A 21,939-nucleotide genomic window follows, 5' to 3' on the forward strand; every position below is an offset into this window, starting at 1 on the left:
AGATTTTTATTTTTAAAAAAACTTGAAATTAGCTGATGTTTTCGAGGGCCGCAGAGAAAGGCGATTCCCAAATCAAAAGCATTTCATCAAAAGAAACCACTGCTTGTATAAGAGCCTAGGACAAAATTGTCAAACTGGGGTTCAGATCCCACTAAGCATAAGGTTTCATAAGAATAAAGTTTCATCACATGAAAGAAAATACACAGAAAATCTGTAAAAACCCTTGTTGATCAAACGATCTGACAGAGAGAAAGACTCATGAGAAGTATTATGTAGCCACTCTTTGTCTGACGTAGAGCTCCATTGAACTAGTTGCATGAAGCAAACGCACAGTACATTATTTCCAGGGGGCTCTAGTAAAGGTACTGAATCCACAAATCTTGTCCTGTGATCTCTTTATGTGTGTGGGAAGTCACATAGTACATGTTACATGAAGTTTCAAGTCTAGGCATTTCGCAAAAGTGTGCTGGATTTCAATATGCATTATCCTTATAAAACAGCTTCTTTACAAATTAGAACGGCTGGGTTGTCTTCACATTCAAAGACTAAAAGTCAGGGAAAAGTGAAAGGTTTTACATCTCCTCCAACCTTCCATCATCATTGATCACCAGCAGTAAGTAGTTAAGAATGGGATGTATTTCACTACATATCACTTTTAAAAAAAACAAAGGTTATGGGACACTATAGTTATGTTCTGAATTTGATCGCACAAAACTATAGAAATTCAGCAGTCATAGTTATTTGACCAACTATAACTTGCGCCCTAAGGTAACTATAACTCATGCCCTTGCCATTCTATAGTTTTGTGTGAGTAAATTCAGAACCTATCTATAATGTCCCTGTAACCTTTGTTTTTTTAAGTGAATTTCTAAGGTTTTTTCAATTATATTTCCTAACTACATTGTCCCTGTAATGTTAGTTTTGCTCTGTGAATTTCTATTTTTTTTTATATAATGCAATTTTCATTACTGTACATTAATCCAACCACCGCTGCGCACAGCTGGCCTGCGGCCAGTCCTTGCAGTCAACCCCCCCTAACCACACAACCCCAAATCCTTTGGCCTTGCGCAGCGGAAGGTGGCCACAGGGTGTGAGAATGGGTGTGATAGGGTGTCTCTGGATGTGAGAGTGGCTGTGAGAGTGTCTTTCTGGGTGGGAGAGTGGCTGTGAGAGTGTCTGATTGTGCACTAATAGATGAAAGATGCATTTACCTCCACAAAGGATTTAAGATCATTTTTTAATATGGAATCGGCAAGTAAAAATACTTGCTTTGCCTTCTCCAAGCCTAAGAGTTAATATCATTTGTCCTTTCCAGAAGTGGAGCTTCAACTGGGGAACCTGCCATGTTTATACTTGTAAGTGCTTCCTGCTAAGGTTTAATTTCTGTGAAATGAGCATCCTGGCCAGAACGGAAGCTCACCTGCTCGTTTAACCAACAAGAGTTTAACCAACAAGAGTCCACAGTTTTACCCAACGGGAGCACTTTCTATTGGTTAGTTAGTGCTACCTCATTGGGTTAATGGCCAGTGTGGGAGAGGGGGCCCCCTGGCATAGCAAGAGCTGGCCTTGGGGGTGGCAGTCCCAAGGGTTATTACTGGCTCCTCGAGGGTGGGGTGCGTAACCCCCCTCTAGTCTTAAATTTAGCCCCAGTGAGGTGGCAGTCCCCAGGGCTGTGGGGGTATGCATGCCCCCCACATATAATACAATGGTAACCCCAGGGAAGTGGCGGTCCACAGGACCACCCTACTAACATTAAAAGAAATAGCCCTGGGAAAGTGGTGGTTCCCAGTGTGTGGGGGGCTTCTGACTCCCCCTACTATTTCATTTAAGCCCCAGGGACGTGGCGGTCCCTAGGGCTGTGGGGGGAGGGGCGGTGCGGGCCCTCCTGTATTAATTTCATGATTTGCCCTGGGGAAGTGGGGTTTCCCTGGGCAGGGGCGGTCCCATGGGCCTGCTCACATTATTACATATAGGAGCCCAGAAGAGATGGTGGTCCCTGGGCATAAAAATGCCCTGGGGGGAGGGGGGTACCCCCTCCTTTATTTTTTATATGCCCCCTGGTGAGCCCAAGCAGGGCTTTATTAAAAAAAAGCAGGGTAGACTGTGCTTGTTATTTTTATATTTTTGCCACAGATTTGCGACTCCATTGCAAATTTTTGCCACAAATTTTTATATATACATTTCACTGAAAAAAGACAAACCAAAGGTAACAGGGACGTTATAGTTAGGTTCTGAATTTACATGCACAAAACAATAGACATTCAGCTATTATTTAAGTAACTATAACTTGTGCGTTAAGGTAACAGTAACTCACGCCCTTGCCTCCTCATTTCTTTTGGATTTGTGACCCCTGGGAGGTGTTGGTCCCCGGGGTCTGCAAGGGCCAAGGAGGGGGGCCAGCGAGGGTATGAGTTATAGTTACCATAGGGTACAAGTGATAGTTACTTGAGATAACTTTAAGTTTAACTGGTGAATTTCAGTGGTTTTCAGAGTTTAAAACTGAGCATTTCACCTAACTATAACATTACTTTAACCTTTGTTTTTTAAGTGAATTTTTAGGATTTTTTTTAATGTAAAGTAATATTTAATTACCATACTTTAATCCAAACCCCTGCCATAGATGGCTCCCACATGCAGCCAACCCCATGCTCCACAGGGTGTTTGGTCGTGCATGGTCGGGGTTGGCCACTGGGCCTGGCCAAAGGCCAGGCCCTGTTCCGAAACTCCGGCATGCAGCCAACCGCATGCTGTGCTTCGCCTCGTGGCTGTGGACAGTAGGCAGTTCTCCAGGCTGTTTGGCCAACCACCCCAGATGTAGCAAACCCAACATGGCCTTCAACCATGTGTGGCCGGGGGTTGACCACAACCGTTTTCTTTTTTTAGAGAGCAGGGGTGGCCACCTGGCCCTCCTGCCTGAACCTGTTATGGCCCTGGGGACCCCATTACGAGGGCCCTATATATTTTAAAGGGAAAGGGAAGGGGTCCATGTGGCCCCCTTCCCTGAGCCTGCTTATGCTCTGGATACCCATCCCCGGGGCCACTATTAAAATCAGAGGAGAGGGTGCCACACAGCCCCTCCCCAAGCCTTGATAGACTCTAAGGACCCCATTCCTCCAGGGCTTTATTAAAACTAGGGGAGAGGAACACCCAGCCCCCCTCAATGGGCCAATTTCAGTCCCAGGGACCCCAGCTTTTTTGGGGGGAGGGGCACATGAACTCCTCCCCAGGCTGCTTTTGGCACCAGGAACCCCATCTCCTGGGGCCTAGAGCATTTTCTGGGGGGAGGAAGGCATGTGACCCCCTTCCCCAGGCTGTATTTTGCCCTAGGGACCCATTCCCTCCATGGCCCAGTGAAAGTTTTTAGGGAAGAGGAACACAAGGCCTCCATCCTCAAGCTGATTTTGGCACTGGGGACCCCCATAACCTAAGGTCCAGTATTATATCAATGGGGTAGATGGGCACAGGGCTCCCCACAGCCTGGTTTTGGTCCAGAGGACCTCATCCCCTGGGGCTCAGTCAACAAAGGGTAGGTGCCCTGGTACTCACCCAGGGCACTTACCACACTATATTTGGGGGTAATGCTGGGAGCTCCAAGGCCCCCATGGCCCCTGCTGGGGCTGTGTCCAGTGGGACCCGGTATTGCTCCCACTTCTAAAAGATGCTGCTCCCTGCAACTGGGAGCAATATTTAGATCTGTTTCCACAGGTCTAAAGTCTGCTCTCAATGGGCAGGAACATTTTTCAAGCTTCCACCCACTGGGAGCAGACATTTTGTTTGCTCCCCCTTATCGGGAGATTTGAAATTGTTCCCACCAAGCAAGAGCAAACACAGGTTTCCCTGCCAGTGCAGGTAGGTAAACCGCTTTGTGCTAGGGGTAGGCACCCTTCAACATAGCATATGAGCCAGCCCTGGGAGTTGCAGACCCCAGGGCCATTAATGGCTCAGAGATGGGGCTGAGTGCCCCCATCCTGTTTGCAGATATACTGTGTCCCTTGTGTCTTTTTTGCATTTTTTAGGACTCAAGACTGAGGGCCTGATTTAGAGTTTAGCATACAGGTTACACCATCACAAGTGTGATGGATATCCTACCTACTGTATTGTGATTTCCATAAGATATAATGGAATCGTAAAACAGGGGATGGGCTATGTGTCACGTTTGTGACTGAGTGACCCCATCGCCAAACTCTAAATCAGGCCCTAAGTCCCATGCCCTTGGATGGCTGCTCCCACTTCCTGGTTAAAGTGGTGGCAGCCAATCAGATTCAGTCTGGGATCCGTTGAGATCTGTGAAGGCTCTGTGTCACTATAAATACAAAGTTTCTTGTTACTAGTTACTCAAAAACGAATGAAACAGATTTACACCAAAAGCACAAAAAGCATACTTTTTGGAACTAGAGCCAAACTTCTACCAAATTTAGTGTAAATGTGTTCAGTGGTTTAGGCTATAGCTCTGTCTAAAGTTCCTATGGCAAAATGAATAGGAAAAACGCCACTCCGAAACTTTCCATGCACAAACTAGGCACCCCACCCCACTTGCAGGCAGCCAAGCTCTAGCTGAACATGGCCTTTCGTCACATGTGGTGGCATGGGTTGGCCGCTGGGCCTGCCTTGAAGTCAGACCCTGTGTTTAACTCTCCACAGAGAGTCATCCAGAGGCAGCCAACCCCATGCCGCACATGGCCTTTTCTCATGTGAGGCGCAGTGTTAGCCACAAAGCCTGTGTTCCAGCTAGGCTCGACTTTAAACACATAAGGTTGGCCTTTCGGCCCTGGGGACCCCAGGGCCAAATATCATAAAAAAGGGAAGGGGTCTGCAGGGCCACCCTCACTGAGCCTCATTAGGCACTGGAGTCCCATCCCCCAGGGCAGTGGTTCCAAACCTGTGGTCCGGGGAACCCTGAGGGTCCGCAAAGCCTTCTCAGGGGGTCCGCGACTGCTTAGAACATTAAAACATATTAGCAAATATTGACAAATTAGGTCCCCAGCTTCCAGTAATGACACAGGCGGGGGTCCCTGGATTCCAATGATGATTTAGTGGGGGTCCCTGGGTTCCATTAATGTTAAAATGGGGGTCCACAGAAATCAAAAGGTTGGGAACCATTGCCCAAGGGTGTATGTAGTTAAAAGAGGAGGGGGGCAAGTGAATCCCCTCCTAAAGCTTCATTATATAATGGGGACCATATGTCCCATGGTCTTTATTTAAGGAGATGGGGCGACGTGGCCCTCCTCCCCAACCTTTATTAGGACAAGGGGACCTGATCTACCAGGGCCTTTTTTTAAAGAGGGGCCATGTGGCCCCTCTCCGCGAGCCTCATTAGACCCTTGGAACCCTATCCCCTGGGGCCTTACGTTTTTTAAAGGGAAAGGGGGCATGTGGACACCTCCCTGAGCCCCATAGGCCCTGGGGACCCCATCCCACAGGGCTTAAGAATTTTAATGGGGAGGAAGGCCACATGCCCCCCCTCCTTGAGCCGCATTAGGCCCTGGAAACCCCACCTTCCTCATAAGGCGCTAGGGATGTGATCACCAGGGCCTTTTAAAAGCTCGAGGAGGGGAGCTGAGAGGCCCCCTCCCATTTCTTGGGTGGGATGTGATCCCCAGGGCCTTTTAATGGCTCATGCAGGGGGCCCCATGCCCCCTCCCCTTTATTTAAATAGATTAGCCCTTGGGGTGGGCTCTCCAGTACCTCTGAAGGCTTGTGGAGACGGACCACATATCCCCCTCCCTTTTTTGGCACATTATGGTCACTAGTGGGCTCCCTAGGGCGTGTCAAGTCTCGGGGAGAGGACCACATGGCCCTCCCTCCCCTTTTGTACACATTTTGGCCCAAAGGGTGGGCTCCCCGGGTCTTAGAATGGATCAGGGAAGGTGCTGCGCACCTCCCTCCCCTTTCAAAATGTGGCCCCATGGGGTGGGCTCCCCAAGGCCTATAATGTGTCAGGGAGGGGACCATGTGTTCCCTCCCCTTAATTTATTTACCAATATGGCCCCAAGCCACCATTTTTTTGTACAATCCCACAGGAGTCCTGCTGGATCGCATCAAAAATTGGCATTTTATTTCAATTTGGGCCCCAGGTGGGGTGCCTCTGGGTCTGTCCCATGGGTCCTAGGGTGTTGGGTTTCCCTACCCTGCCCCCTTATATCTTTTTCATTCAAACTTCAGGACAGTTGAAAATGTCCCTGAGTCCTGTAATGGCGGTCAGCAACATTTTTCTGATGTTGCTGGCAGCCAGTCAGAGTACTCGGTCCTACAGGAGTCCGACACACATGGGAGCAAATTGGCCCAAGGGAAAAAGGCTCCCTGGCCAATCAGAAAGCTCTATTTGTGAATTGGCTTGGACCCATCTGTCCAGACATATAATATTTTTGACTATTCAGTTCAGCAATTTAGCTGTAGCCCTAATTAAAGGAGTCAAAAGGAATTTAGCATTTTGGGCCCCCTTTTTGCTCTGCCCCACTTGACAGAATCACCCCACAGCTTTCCGTATGCCTGGAGGTCAGACTGTGCTCACCCTGCCGCCTTATGTGCCCTTTCCTAACTTTTCTCAAGACTCAGTGACTGAGTTCCTGATTCCTGAAATAGTGGCTGCAACATTTTCTGTCTGTTTTGCGAACAGCCAATCAGATCATTTCAGATCAGTAGATCCGGATCCAGATCCACAGATCCAAATGGCTGATGGGAGAAAAAGCTCCAATCAACATTTTGTTGGATTTGTGGGTGTTCAGATATTTGTATTCAGGTATCGTCACAAAATAATAGCTCAGATGTACCTTAAATATAACCTCTTTAAATGTTAATTATAAAATTTTAATGTTGTGTTTGGTGTACTTGCATACATCAATTTTTTCTGTTTTGAAGAGCAAAGTTCACTATGGAAAAAAACAAACTGGACTTTTGTACCCCTTGGTTTTTCTTGGTCCCCGCATGACAGATCTGCAGAAATCTGCTAGGCAGGACCCAAAGTTGGTAAACTTCTTTTCGGAAAGTTTCTTACAGAGTCTTCAAAAGTATGCTGATGATTTTATATTCAGAATTTAACTGGCCATTCAGTGAATGACATCACAATAGCTCTCAAAACCCCAGGAGAGGACATTCAATAAAGCAGCATTCTAGAATGCTTATTGTTCATTAGTGCAAGACTTGGCATAGAGAACTGAGTTTATTTGCTCATCGATGAATTACCTCCTTAAGAGGGTAATGTGGATCACAATATGTGGGAGTGCCCCTTATGTACTAGTTAACGTAAGAATGCAAAGGTTAGTAAAATACAAATACAGGGAAGCACTACAAAAGCAGTACAAATTCACCCAAATATATTTATGGCTCATTTCAAATAATCTCCCTTGCAAATATAATGGCAAATACATTTTAAGTATGCCTGATTGCAGAATTATTTTCTTCTAGTGTATTTATAATGAAGAATATTGCGTAGCAATAATTCTGAAAGAGCATAGATTTCAAACAGAGTTCTTCTACAAGCGGATAAAACACATTTGGTAGGAAAAAAAACATTTTCTCAAGGCTCTGATCCAAACATTAGGTTGTAAGTCATCATTAAACCTATAGCGCCCGATTCACAAAGATAAACTTAGACCAAATGTCTATGTTTAGACCAAAAGTCTAAACTTGGACCAAAATTCTAACTTTACTCATAGTAAATTTAGATTTTTTCTCTAAGGTTAGACCTTCTAAGTTTAGACCAAAAGTCTAAACTTAGACCTGAATTCTGACTTTACCCATAGGAAAGGTAGACTTTTTCTTTAAGTTTAGACTTTTGGTCTAAGTTTAGACCAAACTCTAAACTTAGACTTGACTAAAAGTCAAACTTTACTATGAGTAAAGTTAGACTTTAGGTCTAAACTTAGATTTTTGGTCTAAACTTAGACTTTGGTCTAAGTTTACCTTTGTGGATCGGGCCCATTATGTTTAACCATTTAAGTTTAGACTTTTGGTCTAAGTTTAGACCAAAGTTTAAACTTAGACTAAAAGTCAAACTTTATTATGAGTAAAGTTAGACTTTAGGTCTAAACTTAGATTTTTGGTCTAAACTAAGACTTTGGTCTAAGTTTACCTTTGTGGATCGGGCCCATTATGTTTAACCATTCTATTCTGACATTATCTTTTTGACAGAAACGTATTCTTTAAATTGAGTGCATTCTTGTGCAATCATATGGAATATCTTTTTGTTATGCAGGGATTCATATTCTAAGTGATCAACAAAGCATGCTTAATCGGTTTGTTAATCTCTGTACCCAGTATCTCAACAAATCATTTGTTTGCACAATTAAATCTTTCCAAATTAAGAGTCCCTCTTAAAAGCCATGATCACATTTAAAATTTCAAAACATTTGTCCTACCTCAAGATGACCATGACACAGCAACTCTGTTTGCCCCACATAGTTCATCTGTTTGGAGCACATAGTTTGCCCCATCCCTGTAACTGCAGTAACTTTTACTATAACTTTTATACTCTGTCCTGCTGTCACTTCTTGCCCATCTATAACCTAAAGTTTGCTATGACGTCAACTGTTTCACTTTTCTTATTTTAGACTCCATTTAATTACATAATACTATCACTTGCTAGTATCTTGGTCTCACACTAACCTTCCCCTAAGACTAAAGTAAATTTGATCCCATCATTTAAACTATAATAAATTAAGATGATCCTAACCTTATTTTTAGCAAATCAATTTTAATTACATTGATACATGGGTAATATACACCTATGGCTAATCTAGCCTTATGAATAATTAAGATTAAAAGGTTAAAGTGGAATTAAACTAACATATCAAAAATATGTCTAATTATTACTCAAACCCAAATCATAACCGTAAATCTAATTTAATTTAATACAATAAGTACCATTGTTGTGATGCTAACTCTTAATTTCATTTTCATTAAAATAATTTTCAGTTGATTTCCGTAACGCTAATCTTAACCCAAATCTTAACCCAAACTCTAAATGAAACAAAGGTACATATTTGAAATTATTAAACAATTTAGTGATATTTTTCCAACCCTAACGCCACTAAACATACCTGAAAACCTGTTTGTCTGATGCTTTGAGAAAGTGATAGAATCCCTCACTAAATGCAGATAAATTAAAGATGTAGATGACGTTAAGGCAGGAAAGTAAATATCAGATGAAGTAAAGGGGATGATGAAAGTGTTGAACACTCCTAAGGACAAAAGTGCATGGTTCTATATTTACAGCTGCTAAATGCTAGGCAACGAAAGCAAGTTTCAAGTGGTACATACCACACAGCTAACAACATGTCACCGGTGATACTGTCAGCCAGTTCATACATTTTAATTAATGGCACTTTGCATGTTGGAGCTTGTAATTATACCTTACCCCTTATAGATATGTGTTTTAATTCCTTAGTATCCAAAGTCTTGGCTTTCAGAAGTGGCACACGTGACTTGAGGTGACTTAGCAGCTATGTTGATAATACCCTTGGTTACTCCTACTTCAATTTGTTTTTAATACTTGAAGAAGTATTATACCTTTGAATTTTAGCTTGTAACATTAAAACATAATTTAGGTAGTTACCAGATTTTCATTTATGGAGAAGATGTAAAACGACAAATACCAGAATATTATGCTAATATCCAAGCCTAGTATCCAAAGTCTTGGCTTTCAGAAGTGGCACACGTGACTTGAGGTGACTTAGCAGCTATGTTGATAATACCCTTGGTTACTCCTACTTCAATTTGTTTTTAATACTTGAAGAAGTATTATACCTTTGAATTTTAGCTTGTAACATTAAAACATAATTTAGGTAGTTACCAGATTTTCATTTATGGAGAAGATGTAAAACGACAAATACCAGAATATTATGCTAATATCCAAGCCTAGGGTGGATTGTAGCCTCCCAAGGTGGAGATAATATTACACTCCAGCTGTGTTAAAAATTAACATGGAGACAAAAAAACGTTTACAATTCCAGTCATAATTCTGCATTTCTGTTTTTGCCCTGTTTGTGTTAGCATCACCCTCAGTTGTTCCCCACGCCAAGTACAACAGAAAGACCATCACATCTAGGTATTTCAAGTTTGCTTACCTGATTTTCGTCATGAGAAACCCTCATCTGCTCCTTCAACACAGACATCCTGGCTGCTTCCTCTTTTCTCAAGACTCTCTCTTTCTTTAGCTCTGGGCTCCAAAAGGTTTTAATGCTGTTCATGGAAGATCCCAACTTGCTGTCTTTGATGTCTAGCTCCTTCCGCAGAAGTTCGTTCTCCCTTTGCAGCTCTTTCAGCTGGGCCTGCAGATCCAGCATGGTGCTGTCTCTCACCTGCCTCAGCATTGAGGGCACCTGATGGTGATGATGGTGGTGGTGGTGTGCAGATGTTGTCAGACTCCCATGCTGATCTGTGTACGAAAGCACGTCTGTATGAGAAAGGCCAGCTGAAGCAATATTTGGACTGCTACCCATAGCTGTTACTCGACCACCATAGACAGCTCGATTTGTGGCCCTTCCAAGGGTCATTGTGCCTTTTGGAAAAGTTGTTGAAGCTACTCCTTCGTGGTCACTCAAGTACATGGGTCCAGAGGTTGCATAGGCTGCATTCAGTGACTGTATGTTCTCCATTGACAGAGTCTTGCCTGTTCCACCACCACCACCGCTGTTGGTTCTTCGGTGCCCCAAACGTGGAGACCTTGGTAAACGAGGTGATCTAGCTGGGCTGCCTTCCAGGTTACTAATTGGTCTAGAACTGCCGTACATTGTTTATTCTTTGTGGGGTATTCCAATTTATAAATTAAAAATACGATCCTTTAAGATTTTAACTATGTCTCATCAAACCAACCTGTCATGAATTGATTTTAGTAGGCCAAGATGGGAGACTTCAAATTAAAGATCTGTAAAAAAGAAAAAAAGAAATTAGGTTGTCCATTTGCTAATTTTATAGATACATTAAATTAATCGAAAGAATATAAGTAATTTCTGAAACAAACGGTGCTGCATATAACTATGTAGCAGCTGAACATGTATAGCCAATCTCCAATGTAAACAGAACCTGCAAATAATTTCTCACTAAAAGTTCATAATATGAAGGCTAAGAATGAAAAAATATAGAACTGTCATCAGAATTATAACGTTCCCAATTTTGTCCAGTTTTAAAGATGAAATTCAACCCTTAAAAAGCAAAGTCAGGTGAGTTCAACTGCAGCATTTTAGCGTTGTCATCTAATTCAATAACATATTGAGGGCCAGATGTAGCAAGCATTTTGCATGGTGCAAACTGCGAAAATCGCAGTTTGCGCCATGCAAAATGCACATCGCGATGCACATTCTCAATTGGCGAGTCAGTACCGACTCGCAAATTGTGAATGCGACTCGCAAATAAGAAGGGGTGTTCCCTTCCTATTTGCGACTCGCATCGCGATGCTAAATTGCTTTGTGACCGCGAATGCGGTCGCAAAGCAATTAGCAGTTACCACCAGTGTCACACTGGTGGTAACCCATTTGCAAAAGGGAAGGGGTCCACATTGGACCCCTTCCCCGTTGTGAATGTTGCCCAAAATGTTTTTTCAGAGCAGGCAGTGGTCCAATGGACTACTCTGAAAAAATGAAATCAAATGGTTTCGTTATTTTTTTTATTTTGCAACTCGTTTACCTTTAAGGAAAACGGGCTGCAAAAAAAAAAAACTGCTTTATTTAACAAGCAGTCGCAGACATGGAGGTCTGCTGACTTCAGCAGGCCACCATCCCTGTGAGTGCAGGGACTCGCTATGGGGTCGCAAAATGAGACCCACCTCATTAATATTAATGAGGTGGGTCTTTGCAACCCCATAGCGAATCGCAGGCAGTGTCTGAGACACCGCTCTGCATCTGATTTTGCGAATCCGAAATTGCGAGTCACACCAACTCGCAATTTCCGATTCGCAAAATCGGAACTTCCTACATCTGGCCCTTAATGTCTAAGACAATAATGAGTCTACTGGAGAGCTCTAATCCTAGTTTCTCGTTGATGAAGAGTGCGTGATCCTAGGAAAATCACTTTGATTTTCTTTTTGGTTCTATTCCTTTGCATGTCACCTATCCACAATTTAAAATAGCTGGAAATCTACTTCCATAGGTTCCCTGGTATGTTTCGAGTAGAGTTCTGACTATTTGATCATAAACAAACATCCCCAAGATTATATCTGAAATCTACGATCATCAACCGTCATTCACAACTGTTTGCATTCCTACACTGAACCGTGGTGCTCAAAAAGTGAAGTAATAGTGTTTCCTTCCCTGGTTCTGGGTCACACAATCGGAATCTGCTTGCATTTTCCGTCTATTTGCTAGGTGGCAATACGTTAGTATAGGAGATTGCCTTCAGAATAACGGTAGGTAGGGTGGGAAAGGGGCAGTACTTAAGGTCATTGACATGCAAAATGTAGATAGCACCAGCCAGACCGAATTGAAGCAAAATTCTGTCTATTGATGCTATGTATTGTTTTCCTGAATAGTCATTAAAAACGAATCCTCTTCAGAAGGTATTATGGGGCAGATGTAGATAGAAACCAATTTGCGAGTTGCAAATTGCGAGTCCTTCCGACTCGCAATTTGCAACTCGCAAATTGGTATGCAGAAAGGTGTCTCTGACACCTTCTGCGACTCGCTATGTGGTCGCAAAGACCCACCTCATAAATATTTATGAGGTGGGTCGCAGTTTGCGACCCCATAGCGAGTCTAGGCACTCACGGGGATGGTGGCCTGCTGGAGACAGCAGACCACCATGTCCGTGACTGCTTTTCAATAAAGCAGTTTTTTTTTCTCTTTGCAGCCCGTTTTCCTTAAAGGAAAACGAGCTGCAAATAGAAAAAAATACCGAAACCTTTTTGTTTCGGTGTTTTTTCAGAGCAGGCAGTGGTCCATAGGACCAATGCCTGCTCTGAAAAAACATTGTTGTGAGCATTCACAAAGGGGAAGGGGTCCCATTGGGACCCCTTCCCGTTTGCAAATGAGTTACCATCCACTTCAAGTGGATGGTAACTGCGGGTTGATTTGCGACCGCTTTCGCGGTCACAAATCAACCCTACATCGTGGTGCGACTCACAAATAGGTAGGGAACGCCCCTTCCTATTTGCGAGTTTGAAACTCATTTTGCGAGTCGGTACCGACTCGCAATATGTGTTTCAGCATCGCGTGAGGGCATTAGCGACTCGCAAATGGCGTTTTTCGCTGTTTGCGAGGCGCTAATGCCTTCCTACATCTGGTCCTAACTTTCTACACTGAGATGCAGTCCACCTGCACCACATTGCCTTTATGCCCATTAAAAAAATGCTCACAATCTTCCATAAACCCACACATTTATAGGTATTCCCCAAAAAGGTCTGTGTGCTATATGCACATTGATGTAAAGAATAATATACATTCTGTACAGGATGATTAGCTGTCAATAGTCATTAATATACGATGGATTTACTGTTAACCAATTAAATGTGCCTTGAAGAAGTTCTCCTTAGGAAATGAAAGGCGTTGGCTGTTGGATTATGATTTCGGTTTAAAAAGATGAAAGGATAAATAAAGAACTGTGTGTGGATATTTTAATAGCTCGGATGCAGAAAAGATATATTAATTTGTCGGACATTTGAAAAGCGTAGCTATGGGAACAGATTCTAAAGATGTACTCTACTGAAATCAAAATAAAAAAAGCGCCTCTGTAATTGTAAAGGCTCCAAAGCACATTGTAGGTTGCTGTTCTCTTCAAACAAGTAAAATAACTCATTTAAAGGCTGGAGCAAGCGGCACTCAAGAAACGGAAAGTGAAGGAAATTGCTTGATTTTCCATAAGTCTGTGGGAGAAGAGTTTTTCCGCAGGGAAGAATGACTTTCTTCATTTTTCAAAGGAAAAGCAAAAATGAGGAGAAATAAAAGCACTCCTAGTAGCGCCATGCTAATGACACACCTGGGGTGGAGTTACTTCTTGGTGCTGCTTCAGGTTTACGAATCCTCGTAAATCTGGGACAGCATCAAAATGCAATGGGTGTTGCAATGGAACTGCCACAGCAACACCCATTGCACGCCCCTCTGCCACAGAAAACTGCGTGGGGGGGACTTTAAGTCACAAAAAGTAGCTTAAAACCCCGCAAAGCATCACCGGAGCGACACTATAAATGACGCTCCAGTGGCGCTAGAACCTCGTAAATGAAAGTGTTTGCAGTTAACTTTAGTGGTTCTCCCGTTCACTTTAGTCAGTGTGTGTCTGTGCACACGCATGTATGTGTGTGTTTATTCCGGTTATGGTCACAGTAAGAGGCTATAATTCTGTATAGTCTTGAAGTGCATTATTGAGAAAGAGGTGAGAAATACCAGGAAAGGGCTGCATTAGACGCTATATCTGATGCCAGAGGTCCATGTATTTATTAACTAAAACTAAAAGGGTTTTCAGTGTCCGGTCTTAAAGCAGTGGCATTCAAATTACATAAATGAAAAACGTCACTATACAACTTCATATGAAATACATATGCCAAAACAATATGGACGAAAATGAATGTCCATAGAAAAAAAGCATGGCAGTGACACACCCACATTGTGAGATCTAGAGGCCAGTTCTAAAAAAAGCTTCCACAATGATGCCTTGGCTCCTAGTGTGTGCTCTTCACAACCATGACCTCAAAGCTATGGCCATAGGTTTTGTCCCTTCTGTTTCTTTTAACAACAGAGAGATGCTAACATCAGTTCGAAATTGCAAAATGGTGTCCAGAAACCACAGTGTTGGTGCATCACTGATATGACCTCTCTTCTCGTCATTTGTTTTCGTCCCTTTTATTTCGGAAGATATATATGGAGAGCCACTTTAATTTTACATCATTTGAATGTAGCTCTGTTTGGTTATTTAATGGTCAAAGTCTAAATCTTAATTATGAGCTTTGCATACAATGGATGAATTTAAATACAAGTGAGGTACATTTCTGTATCTTTCTAGGACTCACTCGCTGGGAAATTTGCTATTGTTTCTTTTATTTATGTCTTAAATTAATCAGGGGTGAATGGTGTTCATGGGCAAAAAGGACGTTGCCCTGCCACCCTCCATCATGGAGAGGCAAGAACAGGGTAATAAACAGAGCAGCTGAAAATAAATCACTGCTCGGAGACAGTGTGCTGAATCTCCTGGGTGTACTCTAGTGAACTTTGCAGATATCCTACTGCGCAAGTGCCAGTAGACGAGTAACCTTATCGAGAGGGAGGGCTGATTTACAATGCAATTGATCCGCTTGCTTCTGGGGCGCAAGAAATGTGGCCCTGGGTGGAGGTGGCAAAGTTCCATTCACTTCAATGGCTGGGGGTGTAGCAGGCCGATGAGGACAAGGAGGGAGTGGGTGGCAACATTTGTTGGTCATCACGGTGGAACAGGCTTTAGGAGGGGTGGAGGGAGCTGGTCTCCTTACAGTTACACGTGTTTAGTACTGCATTTGGTTTCAGTTTGAAAACAATGTTATGGAGCTGAGCATGACAGAGTGCTCCTTATCTCCACTCTGTAGAGGACCAAGAGAGGGAAGGAACCAGCTGCAGACAACAATTGCACTAGTGGACTAAGAGGTAAGTGTGCAGTTAAGCTTCTGCGTAAAGGGCATTCTCAGCCCATCCTCCTTTAGCAGCTGGGGTTGGGGGTGTTTCTTGATGGCCCTCTTCTGTTGTCTGCAGCTCAGCAGACAAAGGCATATAATTAACTTGGGAGGGTGAGTGAGTGAAAGGAAGGATGGGATGGGATGGATGGATGAAATGGTGGATGGGTAGATGCATGGATGAATGATTGAAAGGATGGATGTAAGAATGGAAGAGTGAAAGAGACAGGGTGTATGAGTGAAATGGAGAGGGTATATGAGTGAAAGGGAGGCTGGATGGATTAAATGGTGGATGGGTAGTTGCATGGGTGAATGATTGAAAGGATGGATGTAAGAATGGAAGAGTGAAAGAGACGGCGTATGAGTAACTTGGAGAGGGTATATGAGTGAAAGGGAGGCTGGATGGATGGATGGATGAAATGGCGAATGATAGATGCATGTATGAATGAATGCAAGAATGGAGGTAAGAATAGAAGAGTTAAGGGCAGGGAGGGTGTATGAGTGAAAGGGAGGGTTGTTGATTGGATGGATGGGGTGAATGGATGGGTTAATGGATGATGACAGAAGGAATGGATATATGGTAGAATGAGTGAAAGGATAGATGGATGAGTGGGAGGGTAAATGGATGGATGAGTGGAAGGGTAAATGGATGGATGGAGGGTAAGTATGAATGGATGAGCAAAAGGATGGATGAGTGAAAGGACGTATGTAAAGATGGAGGATAAAACAATGGATGGATACGTGAAAGGCAGGGTAGATGGGTGTCTGGATGAAAGGATGGATAGATGACCGAAAGGGTGAATTGATGGATGGATGAACAGATAGATAGATGAGTGAGTGAGTGAAAGGATGGATGGCTGAGCGAAAGGGTAAATGGATGGATGGATGGATGAATGGATGAATGTGCCAAAGGGTAAATGGATGGGCGTAAGGATGGATGGCTGAGTGAAAGGGTGGCTAGATGGATGAGCCAAAGGCAGGATGATGGAAGGATGGAAAGGATGGATAGTTGGAGCAAAAGGGTGGATGGTTTAGTGAAGGATGGATGAAAGGCAGGGATAGATAAGTGAAAGGATAGATGATTGAATGGATGGATTGGTTTGATGGATAGGTGTTCCGGGACCAATGATTGCTCTCCTTTATGGGGTCCACAGCTACTCTACACCCTACTTATTTTGTGGTCCATTTTTACTGTATCAAGAGTGAATAATTATTCACTCTTGGTACAATAAAAATAAAATGCTGACCCACTTTGGGTAGAGCAACAAACTGAGGCAGCTACTGACATTATTTGATTGCTGACCCAGGGGCATAAAGGTGCCTGTGCCAGCCATCAGAGAGATTGTTCAGTGCTGGTGAACTCCCAGCACTGTGAACATGTCTGTGTGACTATGTGTGTGAGTTAAAGTGAGAGAGAGTCAGCGAAGGAATGAGTCAGAGTGAGTGAGCATGAGTGACAGTAAGGATGAATCACATAAGCGAGTGAGGGAGAATGACAGTGAGTGTAACTGAGTGTTACTGTGTGTGCGACTGAGTCACAGTAAGACTAAGTAATTCAGAATGAGTGAGAATGAGTGGGACAGGGTGAGACAAAAAGTGGGCCAGCGTGAATGAATTGGTGAGACTGCGTGAATCAGTGAGATCATGTCAGGCTGAGTGAGTCTGAGTGAGAGAGTCAACTTAGTGCAAGAAAGTGTGAGAGAACCCTTCAAGAAAAAGCTCTTTGGAAATCGAGCCAAGGATTATGACCCACCACTTTTAAAGGTCACTAGCCGCCACTGAAATTAATTAGGAAAAACATTGACCATCAGTTGTGAAAGTAGTATCACTCATATGTAAGAGGAGTCTTTCAGTTGATATAGTTTATGTGATAGGTGACTTCCTAATTAGTGAGATACCCTTGAGCAGTGATCTGTATGACCTCTATGCTTATAAAGGAAAAGTTTCCTTGGGAAAACCGTATTACCTGAAAATATACAGGCATCTTTTCTTGAATTCAGATATTTCAGGGCAAGCCATGTGTAAATGTATTCTCTCAAATGTCATCATACACAATTATCTCTAGGTCCCTTTTATCTCTTTACAGATTTATAACAGTACAATTGCTGCCCGCTACATTTTGTTGTTACACTGGTCAAACGTTTGATTGGTATCTTGGGGGCAGGCTGTCTTCATCAGTAAAATGACAAACTAATAGGGCAGCCATCAGAAAATTCGGCTTGTTCTTAAGTCCCGACAAAACGTTAACAAAAGTGTTTTATAGTGCAAAAAATTATTTGTGTTTAAAATGCATGCCTAAGGTAAAAGACTGAATGTGGCAAAGCGTGATGACTACCTACATAAAACAGACACTCTTGCATTTCAGTGGGAGCACCCATAAGGAACTGACATTCACTCCATGTTCAGTGGCGGTTGGTGAGGTTTGAGAGTGGTGGGGCTGGGCTTGGCCCGGGGTGGGGGGAGGAAGAGGTTCACATTGTGGGGGGCGGGGAGCATGGCAATTTTTGGGATGCTAGTCACCATTTCTTGTGCAAATCTTATTTAACATAAATGAGATTAAATGGTGCAGCGTGTTGGCCCATGCTTACACTATATTATAGACACACATGCAAAATGCACCGAATAAAATGAGCAAATTTGTCATGTATTCACACTTTACTGTATAGGCAACGTACACATAAACTGGGCACATAATGCGTATGCACAGTATGACTAAATAAAACAATATTATGAGCACTAATAGCATTGCCACAACATATACTCTAAAAAATCCTCTACAAGCTAATACTGCACACAATAGTGTACCGTTAAAGCATGCATGTCGAGTGTTCAACACTTAGAAAATACAGCAAGCAGACCTTTTTATTTTAACACGCACATACAACTTATGTCCACAAACTAGTGTGCGGCTCTGCCCACGCAGAAAGTGCACATCCATCCAAGAAGGCGGTGGCAGGATACTGACATACCCCGTAGAAAACAAAAGTAAACTATTTTTAAAGTCAAAGAACATCAGCTACACAAATCGAAGCTTTATAGAAGCCTCATGAATATCCAATCATTCCCACCTCGAAGAAAAAAAGGCATGTTTTCTTTTCAATCGGATATTACTGCAACATCGCAATCAGAGAGATTGAAAACAAAATAGGACTAATACTATTTCACAAATGCAAAATAAAATCCCAAACTTTGCCCCGCCCATTTGCATGCTATCCAATGCACAATGATCGGACTCTGAAGAGCACAGATTTCAAGCCCAGGCTTTAAGGGTATTAACACATACTGGCTGCAAGCTACACGAAAATAGATAAGTGACATTAACACCTGACCACTTAAAATAACGGCTATTGAAATATATATTTAACACTTTACTGGAAAATTGATGAAAATTCCTGCCTGTGTGACATAGCTATGATTTCTCCAGAAAACCACTACAACTACGGGAAGGGGCCTGAATTGCAGCAGAGAGGCCCTGTATTGAAGGGGCATAGAGTGTTGACCACAACATTCTGGTGGGTAGTATGTGAAAAGCTAGAGTCAGTGGTTAGCAGCTGGCACAGGCAGGCAGTGAAAAGCTGAAACTGGTGGCTATTATAATGAACTCGTACAAATATTAAGAACTTTATGCCAGCCCTGCTCTAAGGCTCTTCCACATTTTTCAGTTAGACTGTAAAGCCAGAAGGGATTGTGTTGCGTATGTTTACAGTGATATAACACTTCTATGTGGAAAATGTTTCAAATATATGTGCCATCTCTAGCCTCCCATTTTAACTCCACGCCAATTAGAGAGTGCTACAGTGCAATGAATTATTCTGCCTTGTCCCAATTATTTATCCAAGTGATTGCAATTATTTATTTATGTCTATGGGTTTCGGGCTCAGTGACCTTAGTGTTCAACATAGGAACTCCTTGAGTGTCTCTGAAACCCCACATAAATAGTTCAATAAAAATAGCCACTGTCTTCCAAAATTCCTGAAACAGCACAAAGGAGGTAATTATTTTCCAAGCAAGGAAAAGGGCATTCATTTTAACAGGCCCTTCAATATATGCAAGTATCCAAATGGGCCAACCCCAGCTGACATTTTTGTTGCCTCACCTGGTGACATGGAGGGAAGCTTCAAGCCAGGTGAGTCGGGACTCAGGGATGCTGACTAATTCAAATAAACACACGCACATGCAATGCACAACACCTTGCTCTTTGCTTCACTGTCCCCACAAGTCTGCTTGTTGGCAGTAAATCTAAGGCATACCGCAGCTCAAAAGGCATCCAGCATGAACTGCAGCGTGGGAAGCAGCACCTCGAGTCTGCGCAGTGTGTCTTCAAAAGTCCAGCTCAAACACTGCGCACACTCAATTTCGTGGCTTCCTGCTTGTAGTCTCTACCCCATCCTTTACCAACTCGTCACAGGGTCTGGTACCACCCCACCCTGTGACGAGTTGGAAAAGGGTGTGGTGACAATGGTCTCCTCTCACTGATTGACGTGGAGGCCGAGAGCTGCAGGGCTTGAATCTGAAACGCCAAGGGCTAACTCTACCTCTACGTCATCAGGGGGTGGAGACTGAACCTTGATGCAGTGTCTTTGCCGAGTTGATGACCTCACAGGCCTCAGGGCTGTGGGATTGTCAGCCCAGCAAAATTCTCAAGACTTTGTGCCTGCCCAGGAAAGCATCACTCCACTGTCATCACTGCAACGAGTACGGTCAGTTCGTAGTGTAGAGCAGCCTCAGAAAGATAATTCAACATGTATACACTGTGTTCACAAGTTGTTTTAAGGAAGCAGTTTCAGCTTTGCTTCGATGCATTATTTTTCACTGAGAATGTAAAGGGGGCGGAGACCCGACGCCCTTGAAGAGAAACCGCCACTGTCCATGTTACTACATGTTACTCCTTACAGACCACATGTGTTTTTTAACTGAGCCAAGATTGATAAACTCTATGTATATTGGAAACATGAGGTATTTCAGACACTTCAATATAAAGCCAGACCTCAAAAAGGTATTAGGTGCTATGATGGCAAAAGAATGGCTGAACCCCAGTAAAAAATGAAATGTTCAAACCAAACTTTAAAAGAAATCCATGCTTTGTTCAAACTCCTCTTGGAGAATAAGGACAATGAAAAAGGGAAACAAATAAAGGAAACAATTAAGTACTTAAAACAAAAGTAACTAAAATAAATTTAGATTAGGGAAACACTGGCAGCATCTCAAAAACTCATGTTATGGTACAGTTCTTGCTGGTGTAGTGTGTTTTACTGAACATTGTTTCTTAGTTTGCTACAAGTCGTATGAGTCCTTGCAATTTGTACTCAACGCCAAATGCCAAAAAGCATACACTAAGCATAGCAGGTATCTGACATTGTCCCCTGCACTTAAATAGGCTTCTTGTTGAGGATGGGGCACTAAAACAAATCCTTTTGAAGTAAACTGACGGTTGGATATCTAGCCTCATCTAATGGAAAAATTATACTTCTAAAATAAATTAGCACATTGCCTTCAGCTCTTTAAAATCAGGCATGCACAAGATTTTTTTTGCATATAATGGCAATGGCATATGGTTGCTGATTGTACTCATTCGAAGCCATTTTAGTAAAACTGTATCCTACAGTTCCTAGTAAAATCTGGAGGTAATAAGAATTTGTTAAAAACCTCAGAATCTCCATCCACACTTCTGGCAGTCTTTCCATCTATATGGAGTTCTCTAAATGGAAGACATGCCACAAGAGACTTCTCTGTTTCCACCAAAAAAGGGTGGGGGTGATTATCCACCCAGATTCGAGCAGCTGATTCACCACCATTTGCAAGACTTTAAGTATAACTCAAGAATAGTGTAGCTTACATGTTATCTCACAGCTCGTGAGACTGTTGACAGAATTGATCTCCAGCAATGACCGTGTATGCCATTACTTCAAGGGTGCATTCAAGCCGACACAGCTGGTGGTGTATGTTCCTCCATTTGTCACAAAAATTGGTGGATTTTCCTCTCGAAATGTTCTTTTAATGTGGCCCTTTCCATGGATGATAAAGCAAATGTGATAGAGAACCGCCCAACAGTGGTGAACCTAATGGGGTTGGGGGGAGGGAGGGCAAAGGGTGCTATGGCTCACTGGTTTGCCTAGTTGTTTGCATGGACCCCTTTACATGTCGCCTAGTAACATCAGGATAATTGCTTTGTATTTTACAATTAAAAGGCAAGTATTTCATTTTCTAAAGCACCCACACAAGTTTTGACCTGAGGTATAATGGGGATAATTTTGCAAAATAATTGTTTGCATTTCAAAATTAAAATGTGGGAATCAATCCTATGTGGATCAGATTAAAGAATTTGTCATGAGTTAAAAGCCAGAGAATAACCATTAACTGAGGGAAGAGAATGT

General features: G+C 42.9%; 1 protein-coding gene across 2 annotated transcripts in view; it reads right to left on the reverse strand.

Moving 5' to 3' along the window:
* The window catches only part of ERC2 (ELKS/RAB6-interacting/CAST family member 2), a 2,244,592-nt gene that overhangs the window by 2,142,475 nt on the left and 80,178 nt on the right, over positions 1-21,939 (reverse strand). For both annotated transcript variants that reach the window (XM_069206453.1, XM_069206452.1), the window contains exon 2: positions 10,065-10,864. In XM_069206453.1, coding sequence (XP_069062554.1) covers positions 10,065-10,730 — 666 coding nt within the window. In that variant the 5' untranslated portion in view covers positions 10,731-10,864. The remainder of the gene's footprint in view (positions 1-10,064; positions 10,865-21,939) is intronic.

This window comes from Pleurodeles waltl, chromosome 9, assembly GCF_031143425.1.
Source record: "Pleurodeles waltl isolate 20211129_DDA chromosome 9, aPleWal1.hap1.20221129, whole genome shotgun sequence".
Classification (NCBI taxonomy): domain Eukaryota; kingdom Metazoa; phylum Chordata; class Amphibia; order Caudata; family Salamandridae; genus Pleurodeles; species Pleurodeles waltl.